Raw genomic sequence first — 14,791 nt, forward strand, 5'->3', positions numbered from 1 at the left:
ATCTATACTACCGGGTTACTATAAGAATTTTATAATAAATTCAGATAATTATTAAAATTCACTACAGGTAAAGCGGTACACTGTTCGTCCTATATAATACTATAAGGCAGGTAAAATGGATATTGTTATAATTGTTATAGAAATATTATACAGCACTATACAAGCACTACATCTTCTCATAGCATTATACAGTTCTTTTTTAGGGTCAGAGAGTGAAATATTTTGTATTCAGTTTGCTAAATTTGTTTTGGGGCTCTGCTTTCAACACTGTCTGTTTTAAGAATATTACATCAAAATATGATAAATACTAGTGAATACACGTTTGTTTCGACTACTGGCCTGTCTTTAAAATGTACGTGCAATTGTTTGTGCAATCTGGATGAATTTAAATGCGCCAAAAATGCAGATATAATTTTTAAAGTGAAGCCCCGCCCAGTTGAGATGACGTAGCCAGCAGCGCGCCCTTTTCGTTTCTGTAGTTTTGAACGAGCTTCCTGAGACCAACAGACACCCACAGCCTTCAGAGATTAGCCAGCGGCGTCAGCGCACGGTAATTCAGCATATCTACTGTTGTATCAAAGGATTTGCCTCTGCTCACGATTTAATCAGACAGTTTCCCTCTGAAATTCTCTCAGAATCACCGTTTCGCACCTAGCTAAGCTAGCCAACTGCCCTAGCTAGCTGGCTAACTTCACAGTCTCAGAGAAACGTAGCACACAGGTTGTGATGCGTTTATTCGGTCTGGGTTGTTTTGTTGAAACAAACGAACACATGTTAATGTTTAACTGCGTTTTAGGCACTTTGTTTTTTTCCCCCGACAGTAGCTGTTATGTTGTCCGTAACTAACTTTAGTTAGCTCACTGTTCCTCGGTTAATTTTCACAGTTCGTCGCTGGTTGAAAGCATTGCAGCTAATATCTGTGAGGTAAATTGCTGAATGTTTTTTAGTCTCCTTTGTTTTTTTTCCTCTGGGCCTTGTAGGTTAGAGTTAAATAACGTTAACTAGCTAGGTTAGCTAGAAAAACCACGTTCGTTCTGAAGAAGACTTGTAACGTTAGCTGACTTCGTTCCTCTGCCATAAAGAGACATTTAGCAATTTTTTCATTTCCATGCAATCGCTCAGATGAAAATGGTCTTTCAGACCATTTGATTTGATGTAAAATGCTCCCTTTTTGTGGAGGACGTGGTGAATTGTTTACAGTGGTGACAAGAATCGGAAATCTGAGTTTTCCCGAAAGCTGCTTCACAAAGCTTCTATGAAATGGTTATGAATAGGCTTAATGCTTGACAGTTGTTTTATAAGATTTTGGCTTAAAACATTTTTAAAATCTGTTCGAGTGGAAAGGTGTAGGACGCTGTAAGTAAAAATACAAACTTTTTTTTTCTTTTCCGTTTTACCAATGTTTTACTATCATCAGCCTTGCATGCAATAAAACATTAGACATGTTGGTTCACTGTTCATTTTGGATAGTGACTTGTTTTGTGCTGTAAAAAGTGTCTAAGTTTCCCTACAATGAACGATTTCACCTCACGACCTTCTAAATAATTTTATTTACCTGTCAGCGATTGAATCTTGCTTAAATTTAGGAACATATCGTGGAAATTCCCTTTTAGGTGGCTTGATTGACACATTATTGTTATTAAAAGTTGCTGACCTGAGGATTGTTGTTTGAGATGTGGTGGAAGGTGCCCCTTCTGATTTAAACAAATTTGTGTCCTTCTGACTGGAGATTGTGGGGAACAACAAGAAAACCATTTGTCATGGATTACCTGCAATCCTGTTGTTACTTTGTCATGAGATTTTATTGACACATGTCTACATATGAATGAAAGCAAGGTGTGAAGGTCCCATTTTTTTACCCATATGACTGAAGAACCTTTTCAAAACATAAAAACCTTTCAACTCTTAATCATGCTCTAAAATATAGATCTTTAGTTATCACCAGGAGTAGTTCTTCTGTGGCATCACTGAAAAACTTTGTGTGCCCACTTTTTTAAAGAGTGACATTTTTTTTTTAGTTATTCACTGCTGAAATAAATCAAAGCTGTCTTATCTCAAAATTTACTGCAGGGTAAAGTGTAATCTTGTTTGGGGGATCCGATTTCAGTCATGCTCAATGGGGAGAGGTTCGTCGAGGCCCTCTCGCGGTTGGGTTATCCAGGTGTGTCTTCGCTGAAAGGTTCAGAATTTGACTGGTTGTTTGATGCTGCACCGGACAACCTACATCTTTTGCGCTTCTTCTGTCATCGAGTAAACCAAAACAATGTCCTCACGCCAGAAGAAGTGCAGGCGTTTCGGGTCCTACAAGAATCTGGAAAACCCATTTTAGATGAAGCAACACTTCAGGACCTGCTGAAGTCATGCAGAACAAATAATGGAACTGTAGGTGCTCGAGGGTCTCTCCCTTCGTTGTGTGTAGAGGGAGATGTTTCTGTGGAAGATTTGGAGGCTGAACTCCAGGCTTTACGGAAAGAGAAGCAGTTGAAACTGCGCAGGCTGAAGAAGCTCCAAGTGCTGGCTGCTAGCCGTGGAGCAGACTCATCAGCGGCTCAAATACTCCACCAGGAAGGAAGCACTGCAGTGAAAGATGCCAATTCAGCCCTCGCAGTTGAAAATGCAGCCACCAATGCCAGTTTAGAAGGTCTTGTGAAGGAGACCACAAAGCTTGCTGGTTTCTTCAATGCTGAGGTCCCATTAATAGAGAAAAAGGATGGAGCCATCCCAGCAGTAGCTGCCCAGTCAGGCACACCCGTGCTGCTGTGTCAACTGCCCCTGGAGCCTTACCTCCACCAGGAGGAGCGAAACACTAAGGCTTTGGCTGGTTACACCCAGCGACAGTTCTTCCAAGGCATCTCCGATATGGTGGAAAGCTCTTCCGTGAAGCGCTTCCAGCCAGTGGAGCTGAGCTGTTGCAGTGAATGTGAGGAAGAGGAAGATGAGAAAGTGGTGGAGAGTAGGAGGAAGGAGATGGCCCAGCTGCAATGGGCTCACATGGTGGTACAATATCAGCTACTGAAGGAGCAGGCCGATGAGCAGGGAGACCAGGCGCTGAAGGATTGGCTTACTGAGCAGCTTAGCAGCCAAACACAGGTATGGCATACAACAGATTAAAATTAGACTGTCTTAGACACTAATAGGGGTGTAACAGTGTCAGGTTCAATACTGTACAGTGGTGTGTGGATTTTAGTGTACTTGTAAAAACAATTACAGTAAAAACAAGCTCCTGAAGTTGTCACGTGTATTAGTGTGGTTTTGTTTCCATAGCAAATGAATAATTAATTATGACCAAATGATCAGCTGGATAATGTATGCTGAATGCAGTATGTTTTTTGAAGATTTTGTTTACTTTCTAGGCCAGTTACAGTCAGTTCCAGGAGTTTAGCACAGTTTGGTGGTTTACCCGCACCACTGTCACTGATGGAACGCTGGGTCAGAGTCAGTTTCCAGGTTTGAGTATATATGTTTTGAGCAGGAAATCACCAAACTGGCTTAGTTCTCCAGGACCAATATTTAGATCCCTGTCCTATGTATATTGTGTATTTGTTTATTTATGAAAATAATAGTGCCTCAATAAAAAGTTAGATTTCTCTCATATTTCCAGTGACACTGTACATTTAGTCACTGTAATATTGCAGCATCTATGGTTCATTTCTTTTTCATAAGGTTTAACACACTCTTTTTGCTCTTTTTCTGCTCTATTCTCTGCTCTAACATTGTCATAACTTATTTTTTCATTGTTTCTTTGTGTCTCTCTCTCTTTCTCTCCCATATGTAGCCCCTTGGTTCCCTGCAGGCCTCTTGGCGTGAGCCTGCTCTGCACTCCGAGCTCCTATCCATCCAGTCTGACCTTGATATGTTGATGCGCGACCCTGTCCGCTCGGCTATCCGGGAAAGTGCCCGTCTGCTTAACGTGCCTGTGGTGCGTGGTGATCTGGCCCTTCAGATCTCCCGGCAGAACTATTACACTTCTCGGCAGGCCGAGGTCAGGGACCAGCTCCTCCGCCAGAAGGCCTCGTTCGAGCTTGTGCGTCTGGCCCAGGATGCAGAGCTCCGCAACGGGAGGAGGACTGTGGCACAGCTGCAGGAGGTAGTCCAGAGACTGGAGGGGTCATCTGAGGCTGCAGCTCAGAGACTGAGCACGTTGTCCCTGCCTGAACTGACCCAGATGCCCTGCCTTGGGCCTAATGCAAAGACGGTCATCGGTTTAAAGGATAGCGCCTTTAGCAAGTAAGAAATTAATTACTGTAGAAACAGACTTCAGCTGTTTTGTTGCACAGTCTTTGTAGTCTCACTAAAATGTTTATTAGAATTCATTAAAGATTATTTATCCAAAAATCTAATTCATACAATGTTTCTCTAACCCAAAGTTTAGCAAGTCAGCTAAGACTTTTGTTGTCTGAAGTTCACAACTTTATTTGTATACTGGAGCGCAGATGTAGCTATCAAGCAACGGACGCATGTGATGTCTGTTTTTATAGATGGAAAGAATCTCATTATGTCATATGGAATCTAAAAGCACCTGAGCAAGTCTGTGTGGAATTACTGTGTGTAAGTGTGTGATGCAGTTTACACACTGGTAAAATACTAGTGTATTGTCCGTCACTAGTTATTTATTTGCCTTGTAGCTACAAAACCGTGAATTAAATTCAAACACAAAACATGTCTTTGCTTATTAACTATATTTGGGGTAATAGGAAAATTTCAAAGTTTCTAATTTAATCTTATTTTACTTTCAGTTTGGTTTCCTTAACTTTACATCATTTATGTAATTGGCTGTTTTCTGTTGTGTATGTGTGTGTCAGGCTCCTGCAGGTTCTGGAGCTGGGGCAGACCTCTGAGTGTAAGGATCCTCTTCAGACATTCGGGAGGTTGGAGGCTAAAGCCTCTGGCTTGCTTGAGGAGCTTCTCTCCGTTCGTGAGGCTTTGGAAAGGGCATCTCGTGAGCAGGGCTACGCTGGTGTGCGTTTGGAGCGGGATCGAGACGCTCTGGAGAGTGCAGCTTACTCCCTCATCATGCAGCCTCTTGTGAGGTCGCAGGTACAAGCTACAGCCACACCTGTTCAGGAGCTCTGCCCTAACGCACAGGTATGTCTTCCTTTCTCTTCCTTTTCTTCGCTGCCATCCTCCACTTTGAAACTTCAAAGGCAATGTGAGTTATTTCTTATTGTATGTACTTTTTGACTACATGGCACATTGAATTGCTGTTAAGGGAGCGCAAGAGGTTTGGCTGTTTGTTGGAGGGTTTACATCTTTCTTATTCATGTCTGAGCTCAACTTTACAACACAGTTTTGCTTTCTCTTCTGTGTTGGATGATCACTGAATTCTTACTGGTTTCTTGTTTTGATACACCTTTTGTTTCTTTTTCACTTACTGTACTTGTCATGTATTATTACTGTAATTCCTGCAGTTATCCTCATTAAGGCTGCACAATATATAATTTAACTGATATCTTTATCAGCTTTTTAAGTGTTTTATTGTGTGTTATTAGTGGCAGTGGCTTAACTGACCCCAATGTGCCAGATAGCTTTCTGAGGGTGCTTAGCAAAAATGAAAACAGGCAAAATCTTAACCACATTGAAGGATTCCAATTTTTAAAAATATATTGCGTATGGTATTGTTAATGTATTGGAAGATATATATTGTATTGGCAGTGTAGTAATATTGTCAGAATATGAAGTACCATTTGTATTGTACAGCTGTAATCTATGCATACCTTCAAAAGCTGTGGCAATAGGTTAAAAAGTAATTTTTGTTTTGTTTTAATTTTTTTATTCTTTGTTTTATATAGTTAATTTAGGCATCAGTATTGCTTAAATTTCTGTATGTTAATTTTTTTGCTGTCTATATTCATGTTTCCCTTTATTACATCGAACTAAGAATAATGAACCACTGCAAAATAGTATGTAATTTTATTTTCACAGACAGATAAGCAGAAATAATACAGCGAGGACTTGTTGTGCAACTTGTTTAGTGTTAAAAATCTCTAAGGCCTCTGTCTATTTTTGTCTCTTTGTAGGAGCTGTCTGTGGTTCTGAGTGAGCTGGAAGAGAAGCAGAAAAATCTGTATAAGCTGCTACAGGGCATTGTGGGAGACCTGAGGATCAAAAGGGCTCAGCTGGAGCAGAGTGCCACCCTCAGACGAGAAAGAGAACTGTATGTCTACTTCCACCTGGACCCTACGCTGCTCAGCAAGGCCGTGAGGGAAATGGAAGTCCGGACTGGTGCTAAATAGGTTGAATAAACAGGGCTGTTTGCAGCAGTGACCCTGTATCTGTGATGATGGCTGTTCATATGGGCTCAACATGTAGAAATGGGCCTTGAATCTGTAGCCTGATGAGATGTAGTGCTGCTTTCATTCAGAGTCTATTGTGCATTCATGCACCTTTCTGTTCTGGTGCCTTTTCTTTTTTGTTTGTTTGGCTAGAAAGTGCACTTTGTCTTTTTGTGTAATTAATGCTGAAGAATTGACATTTTTATCAAGAAACATTGTTATTACAAATAAAAAGCATAGACCCAATTCTCGACTCTTTTCTGCTTATGAAATATGAGGTTTTTATGTGATTGCTCAGGTATTGTTAGATGTGAAGCTCAAGGAGTATTAGCTTATTATAGCTAGGTGTTCTTTGTCCCAGAAAAACAGCAACTTCAGGAAGGCAGAAGTGGGTGATTTATGTAGCCAACAATAGACTTGCTGTATATGAGCTTGTACATCAGAGCTGTAAAACATGGTGCTTGGTTTGAATTTTAATTACACCCAAAATCTTAATTTGGGTACTCCTGGTCAAATTGTGTTCTGTTGACTTTCTGGTTGCAAATAAATCCCTTGCATAAAGGGAATTGGCTTAAATATAGCATATATCTATAAAATGTAGTAAACATTTGCTACAAGCGACGTAATGTGAGAAAGAAAAAACAAAACGTGTCACGTGCAAAAGGATGGACACATGCCACATTTTTTTCCTTTCCAATTGTGTTGAATGCAGCGAATAAAAGGTGCATTTAAAATTAAGTTTGGGAAAGTTTATTTTAGTTAGAGGATATTTTTTCTTCTTATTTATTTTAACACAACATTAAGTTAAAATGTCTGGTCAGAACTGTAGTTGCTCCTTTTTTTTTGCAGTTTACAGAGCAGCTATGCAACATGTGAAAAATAACTTGTCTATGCGCTGAACACTACTTTTCCATATTTTAAGACAGGCAGTGAGTGTGGAGAGGTGCAGACAAAATGGAGAGTCCCTCTTGCAGCACTCTGACTGCAGGCCCTCTGTCTTTGGCTGCACAGACCGTCATGGCTGCGCTGAGGGCACAGTATGCTGGCAGAATACACAGGACCAGACACAGTGAGTTAGGGACAGCAGCAGGAGTTGCTAATGTCATATGGGTTTAAACAAGAGAGCCCATCTCTGGTTCTTGGTATCTAATGGCCTAGAAAGTTTAGTTCCAGCACACTTGGCTCTTATATTAGATGATCCTAAAGGTTTTGATTAGTTGGGTCACATGTATTAATTAAAACTGTACAGAACAGAATTCCTTTGTGAAAGTTTGCTCTGTAAAATAACCATGGTTTTTCACTGAGTTATACTGAGGATGTATGCAGAATTATCTATGCTAATCCTACTCGGAACCAGAATTTAATCAGTCTTTCTGTTAGATGGTGTAACAAAACATTTATCCCACGATTTGTTATTTTCATGATCTTACTAACAAAATTCAAATAAAGACAATTGGCATACTAGCAGCGCTAGAGCTGAGAGCCAGGAGGAGTTGATCATTGGGTTTTTCAGAAGTGCAATGTATTACATGGCATGATTAATTGTGTCCACAGATGCACATTGTCTTAGTATTTCATTGTGATGTTAAGAAGTCACTTTGCAGTTATACCATTAGTTTCTGTGGACAGACTGCTATAAAAATCTTGTTGGTGTCGGTGTTGCAGTCTACTTCAAGACTGTGCTTAATTCATGTTCAGGAAACCAGGCCAGAGTGTTTACCGATAACTTGTTGTTGAGTTGTAATTGTTGTTCCGTCAGGACAGAGAAGTATAGTGTTTTGTTTCAATTTTATTTTATTATAGTGGACTCCTTCACTGGAGATGTCAAGCTGTCACAGAATCAAGACAACTACAACTATAACCCACATCTTGAGCTCCTCAGAGAGACCAACGTGTGAGTTTTTTGAACATATTTAGCTGTGTGTTGAGAAGTGTAAGTTGAGAAATTACTTTCTCTGTACTTTTTAGCTACCTTGAAATAAAGTTGAAAGACTGCCCTTGCACTGCTAATTGTGTGTTATACGTATACTGTGAATCACACCTTGGCACAGGCCTCATCTTGGCTCCAGCTCCCTGATGGAGAGAGCAGTGGAGTCTACCCAGACAATCCCTACAGAGTCCAGCGACTACATTAAGCCACCATGGAGACTGTGAGTATAGATGCCCAGTTATTTTCTCAGGTCTACACATCATAATTGCCTCTTGAAGTCTTACATCTGCAGAAATGTCCTGGAAGTGGGCCTCAGTGCCAGTATACATAATCTTTTTTTAAATATGGGGATATAACAGTTCATCATTAGTCTTTTTCTCTGCAGTCTCCATGAGGAGAAAGGGAGGCGATTTTATAACCATTCCCCCGAGATGGAGCTCCCAAGTCAGCCTGCCATTTCACTGTTCCAGTCTAAAGATAACACGTTTAGTGAATGGGAAACCGATGAACCAGGCAGTTTGAAGCTCAGGGATTATGGACTTGACGGCAGTCTGTTAGCATTAAATGATAATAAGATTACAGTGTCTGGAAACCATATTCTAAAGATACATACACAAAGCGAAGAGCCATTCCCTATGAAAGACTTTTCTGACTGGGAAGATCCACAGGCTGTACCAGATGCCATAGTGGTACCAGAGAAACAGAGAGAAATCTCCAGAACAAAGAAAAACATTCGACTAATGTGCCTCAGTGAGGATGTATTCAAAGCAGAGAGAGTGACTCGCGCTCCTCCTCGGAAGCGATGGAGCTTTAGTCATCTGCAGATGCCTGCAATGAGCTGCTCCAAGGACTTTATTGAAGAGCAGAAGAGTGACTTTGGAAGGCAAAATAGGGAAGGAAGTTCTAAGAAGATGGAAGCTGACTGCTTTGAAGGAAAAATGGAAACAGTTGAGGGAGTGATGACAATGCCAAAGCAAAGGAAAGATCAGGAAGTTGGAATGTCAGAGAAGATTCAGTTGAATGGACTTTGGTCTGAGGGCCCTGACAAAGAAAGTGTAGTATGTGGAAATGGACAAAAAGGAAATAAATTACAACCATTACTGTGCCACAGCCATTTGAAAGACATCGCAGAGAGTTCTAAGAGAGAGCTTCTGAAGAGTAGTCTAGACCTAGCTGACTCATCTAATTTTGATGACAATACAAATGAACTATTTCGTCCAAGTGAGAACAATTTGCAAGAGCCAATTCAAAAGGTGTTTTATATACCCAGCTTTCCTCTTACTTCAACTAAAGCCAGAGGGTTTGACCAAGGCAGAATGGTCAGGGATGATGGATCAATGTATACAGTTAAAGAAATGGAGGAGTCAGGACCAGGGGAATGGGACAGCACCTGTAACAAAACTGGTAAGTGTAATGCTCAAAGCACCCAGTAGGAGGAGCTCAGACTCTTTTGTTTTAGTATGTTTGTTCAGCATCAAAGCAACCGTGCTTAAGCGCTTAAATGGTTCTTTAGAGGAATCCTGGGGGACCTCTACATTATGCAGCTTAGCGTTTGTCCCTTCTGATTCAACTAATTTTCAAGTCCTTCACGTTGAATCAGGTGTATTAGAGCAGAGGAAATTCAAAACTGCAATAAAATGTTTTGTATTGTGCTTGTAAAACAGCCTTGTCTAAGATGCTTAGTATTTTATTTTTCTCTGGCTTAGTTTAAGAAAAAGGCTGCATTTACAGCACAACCAGGCAGTTTGCAGACATCAGCTAGTTTTAGTTGCCTGAAAACAGTTCAACCTTTTCTTTTTACATGGTATTTGTGATACAGGTACTCATGAGTCAGCAGTAAATGATAGGTTTTACCCTATATTCAAAACATCTGTTTCTAGACAGATTAAAACTGCTAAAAGAAACTTCCCAATTCTGATTCTGAACTGACAGTATTCTTTAGTTTTTGCATAATCTGCTCATCAAAGAGAGTGTCCATTTGCACTTTTCCACAAACAGTCTACACTGCAAATGTTGATTGAATAGATATCAAAGTTGGGATTTCCAGTGTGACAATATTTAGTGCTATCGAGATAAATAACGTTACTGTTTTTCAGTACTTATTGTGGAAATAAGAGATAAAAGAACACAGCAAATATGTGTGCAAGTACTCAACACTAAAAAACTGCATGTTTCATTTAGAGAGAGCATAATTGGACCTGTTTTAGTTTAGTTCACTGCAGTATGTGAGAGGCTGAGTAAAAATCATTCTCAGTGATCCACCGAAATGAAAATTCTTGATCAAGACCAAAACTGATTCTATTATTTATAATTTGCTGTTTTATTTTTGCATTGATTTAACATAATAATTCTGATGACGATTCAAAGGTGAAAATCATCACATTGGGAAAAAAAACTTCCTAAGTAATAATAACGATTACACATTGTGAAAATGTAATACTTCATTGTTTCCCAAAAGCATCTAAAGCTGATTTCAGAAGCATCTTTGCTATAATAAATATACATAAATATGCAGTGAAATATACACAGCATGCGTGCGTACATATTCTTAGAGTTGATATTAAGTTGATTTATCTAATAACACAATTGTCACAGTCAGCTATGCTGAAAGGAGCACAACGATGTCTGTTATCAACTTACATGTGTTTGTGTGTACGTGTGCATGTGTGGTTGTACAGATTTGTTCACACCTCGTCCAGGTGAGAGAAATGTCCAGATGGAAGCTGAAGTGAGTATTGAGCAAGAGGACAGTGCAGATTCTATGGTCCCAGATACACATACCAGCCACCAGGAGCTCTCACAGGAAAATGGGAATAATGGAAGAAGGCTTATACCTGGGGTTTTCACTTCTGGTCCCAGAGATCTGCCACCCTGGAAAGTGAGTTATCTCATCTGGCTCTAATATTCCCATGTTAATTGCCTGGATCTGGTGTCTTAGTTTAGGGTTGAAGGATCATAGTTTTCTAGGAGCAGTATTGGGAACCCTTGCCTTATAGTTAGTGTTGTGCAGTGTTAATAATATTTGATATAATGATATTTTCTAAATATATCACTGTATTTGGTGATAATTAGGTTTGTCTTAATGAACCCAAGCTGTCTCAGTAGTTGTACTCTTTGCTAAAGAAATCATACAAAGCTTGCATAGCAGTTTAAATTGATTGATTTATTTCTGTTTCTCCTCTTAAAAATACACTGATGGGAAACTTGGACAATTTTGTAGACATTAACCAGACAGAAGCCAGATTTTGTGAGCTCTAGGCTTAGTATTCTTCTTCTTCTTCTTCTTCTTCTTCTTCTTCTTCTTCTTCTTCTTCAACATATTGTCCAATAGATTTAATTACCCTTGTTGTATATCTGTTGGTATACAGGATGAGAAAGTACGAGTATGGGGAGTACTTGGTGGCTACTTGCATTGAACATCATCAAAGTATTTATTTTAAATTGAAAGCTGTAAATATAATTTATATTTTATTACTGTAAAAATGTAAGTCTTGGTGCTTAAACTTGGAGTCTGTACCTCAATATATTGCACATAAACATTTCCCTGAAGAGGTGCTCACATAATAAATTAAATGAAGATGTTTTATGCAGGTGACAACAGGTTTTAAAGAGGTACGTTTGGTGCAGTATAATAATAATAATAATAATAATAATAATAATAATAATAATAATAATGATGATAATGAAAATAATGATAATAATAATAATAATGATGATGATGATGATGAAGTGCACATCAGCGCTGTACTGTGCATGACCCGCATAGACTAAAATTCTGAGTCTTAATAGAGGGTCATGTTGTTGTTAACATAACTCCAGATGAACAGTAATGAAGCATTTGATTCTTAAACATCTTTTTGATGCAACATAACAGGCAACATGATGCATTTTATAAAAAAATTTAAGGGAGAATAGATCTAAATTTTATGCTATGATAGGTTAGTGAATTAAAATAGGAATGATAAAATATCACAAAAGCTCTGCTCTGATATGGACATTATTAAATAATCTAGGTGTGAAAACAACTTGCAAAGTAGCCTCAAAGATATTGTGAAATGTGTTCACCTTGAATTTTATTCATACAGTTTTCAGCTCTTTGAGCAATTGATTCCCGACCTCTCTAAACTGCTCTTCTGTACACTGCTAGGATTTGCTGACAACAAAAGTTTGTCCTGTAGTGTGTATGTGTGAACTTCTGCATGTTTATGTTGGGCATTCATTGTGTAAAGAACTTTAGAACTGCTTTAAATTCTACTCAGGAAGAAATGGTTCATCTGGGAGCAGTTAAAGTTACAGTGATTGACCTCTGCATTCCTTGTATGCAGAATTGGCCATAGTGCAGTCCTCAGCAGCACTGTAATTCACTGTGGGTATGTGCTTCCTGAATAGATGAATGTATAATCGCAGTAAGAGCTGTTTCAGCGTAGAAAAGATAGATGGGATGCATCCTTTGGGTGCTGGATCATAGGATAAGACCATTTTTCTTGAGCACAGTATCTGTAAACACACAGCCCTACTTTTGCAGTGACGTTTGTTCATTAAGACTCACATAAGCAAGTGAATTTATTTGAATCTGGAATCCATTTAAATGCACTACATGGCCAAAGTTGCATGGACACTGCTTCTGATTAGTAGGTTTAGCTATTTTAGCCACACCTGTTGCATCCATATGCGCCAACATGTGCATAAAGTCAAGTATATAACCATGCAGTCTTCACAAGCCCACTTTTCCACTGCATGGAACCAGCTCAGCTCAGCTCCACTCTACTTGACTTATTTTGGTTTTTCAGTAGGCAAACCTGGTACTATGTGGTATCATCTCCATCAAGGTTCCAAGTGAGTTGTGTTCATACCAAAAGGTGACATGGAAAAAGTGCAGACTACTGATTGGTCGGAGAGAATCGTCGCTATTGCCCTGAACACACGTGCTAACGTTACCTACCAGATTAGCTTAATTTCTTGTCACCTTTCAAGCAATCAGAATCTTCTCATCCACTGAACTATGATTTAGTGTTTCCCAAATTCTTGTTGTTAATTTTTTCAGCTGTCTTTTGTTTTACTGCCATGGGCCTCTTCTGAACAAAATTAGTCTCTGTTACGTCATTGGGGTTTCATGTGGCTTCCCTGTGACTTCTAGCCACATTGAGGGAGTTCTATATCTGCACTGGAAATGCAAGTAGCTGGTGCCAAAAGCCAGTAGAGTTGAGTCGATTTGAGCCATACAATGCAGTGGAAAAGCGGCTGTAGACAAACACTGGCAGTGTGATGGGTACTAAAAAGTTCAGAGACATTCGATGTGGCACTGTGATCGGATGCCACCTGTCCAACATGGCAACTTTCAGATTTCTGCTTTCTAAAGCTGCCCCGTAAGGTCAACTCTGAGTGCTGTTATTGTGAATTGGAAGTGAATATATAATCATAGTGTAAATGTCTATAACCAACAGTAGCACTGCAGTGAAGCAGTAGACCATACATGCTCATGAATGCAGTCCTATAGTGTGTAGTGTGCAAAAATCATCTGTTCAGCACAAGAACTGTCTACCTTTTTGGGTTGGATTTCTGTGGCTGAGCAGCTACACACCAAGATCACAATGCCAAGTGTTGGCTGAAGTGCTGTAAGGCACGCCACCGTTGAACATTACGAGCAATGAATCACCATCTTTACCATCTGGCAGTCTGACAGATGAGTCTGGGTTTGGAGAATGCTGCTTGTCTGAAAGCAAAGTGCCAACTTTAAAGATTGGTGGAGAGAATGTGATGGTCTGGGGTTTTTCATTATTTGGTCTGAACCACTCATTCTATTGAAGGAAAATCTGAATGCTACTGCAGACAATGACATTCTGCAGAACTGTGAGCTTCCAACTTTATGACAATAGTTTGGGGAGGCTCCTGTGCATAAAGCAGGGTCCAGAAAGAAATGGCTTGCTGAGTTCGTTGTGGAGGCCTGCACAGAGCCCTGTATCCAGCACCTTTGAGATGAACTGGAACAGGCAGCCAGAGCTTATCACTGAACATCAGCGCTGAACCTCACTAATGCTCTTGTGGTTGGCTGGAAGTGAATCGCTGCAACCATGTTCAAAAATCTGATGGAATACCTTCCCAGAAGAGTGGAGATCCAAGACCATATTAATGTTCATGGATTTGAAATTAAATGCCCAGCCAGCATGTATGGATGTGGCGTTCAGATGTTCAGATGTGTATAAAGAAAAGAATAGCAGCAGCATTTCCAGTGCTTAGTATTTGACATATATATGAAGTCATTGCAAGGTGAGACAGAACTTAATGAATAATGGAAAAATGCAGATGATGAAATAAATGCTTGTTTAAGAGACTAAAGTTGAAGGTTAGGCTCTGTTTAGACAGCAGGCAGGCGCTAATGTGCAAATCAGATAGGCCTTTATACTTCACCTGATCCCGTTGGATTTGTAGGTGACACTACTGCTTTTGCTAAAATACATGGTCAGTGAAAGAGCTGGTCCAAATTTGATTTAAAATTGAGGTTGGGTGTTGATTTTCCTCTTCTAATGCTTGCATATACATTTAGTCCACAGTTCATGATTGATCAAGAATATCAATGGTTCTTTGAATG

General features: G+C 39.7%; 2 protein-coding genes across 4 annotated transcripts in view; both read left to right on the forward strand.

Annotated features, from left to right (window-relative positions):
- The first annotated feature begins 442 nt into the window (after positions 1 to 442).
- Positions 443 to 6,518, forward strand: haus3 (HAUS augmin-like complex, subunit 3). Of its 3 annotated transcripts, none has more exons than XM_017718767.2 (5): positions 443 to 550; positions 2,071 to 3,090; positions 3,776 to 4,227; positions 4,803 to 5,085; positions 6,018 to 6,518. In XM_017718767.2, exons 2-5 carry the CDS (start codon positions 2,110 to 2,112, stop codon positions 6,231 to 6,233), a joined length of 1,932 nt encoding a protein of 643 aa, XP_017574256.1. In that variant the 5' UTR covers positions 443 to 550; positions 2,071 to 2,109; the 3' UTR covers positions 6,234 to 6,518. The 3 variants fall into 3 exon arrangements, with proteins under 3 accessions (XP_017574256.1, XP_017574259.1, XP_017574258.1); XM_017718770.2 differs by having other exon boundaries at positions 4,803 to 5,037; XM_017718769.2 differs by having other exon boundaries at positions 458 to 550; positions 2,108 to 3,090.
- Positions 6,519 to 7,226: 708 nt separating this feature from the next.
- Positions 7,227 to 14,791, forward strand: part of poln (polymerase (DNA directed) nu) — an 85,555-nt gene continuing 77,990 nt past the window's right edge. The window contains exons 1-4 of the mRNA XM_037543725.1: positions 7,227 to 7,345; positions 8,324 to 8,422; positions 8,588 to 9,606; positions 10,881 to 11,080. Coding sequence (XP_037399622.1) covers positions 7,227 to 7,345; positions 8,324 to 8,422; positions 8,588 to 9,606; positions 10,881 to 11,080 — 1,437 coding nt within the window. The remainder of the gene's footprint in view (positions 7,346 to 8,323; positions 8,423 to 8,587; positions 9,607 to 10,880; positions 11,081 to 14,791) is intronic.

The sequence above is a fragment of the Pygocentrus nattereri genome, chromosome 2 (assembly GCF_015220715.1).
Source record: "Pygocentrus nattereri isolate fPygNat1 chromosome 2, fPygNat1.pri, whole genome shotgun sequence".
In the NCBI taxonomy this organism is placed as follows: Eukaryota; Metazoa; Chordata; class Actinopteri; order Characiformes; family Serrasalmidae; genus Pygocentrus; species Pygocentrus nattereri.

What these genes read in the sequence shown, in the direction of transcription:
- haus3 (XM_017718767.2), top strand. Translation starts at nt 2,110, where the DNA reads ATGCTCAATGGGGAGAGGTTCGTCGAGGCCCTCTCGCGGTTGGGTTAT. An exon ending in AGCTTAGCAGCCAAACACAG is followed by an intron (nt 3,091 to 3,775) that starts GTATGGCATACA and finishes TCCCATATGTAG; the next exon opens with CCCCTTGGTTCCCTGCAGGC. An exon ending in AAGGATAGCGCCTTTAGCAA is followed by an intron (nt 4,228 to 4,802) that starts GTAAGAAATTAA and finishes TGTGTGTGTCAG; the next exon opens with GCTCCTGCAGGTTCTGGAGC.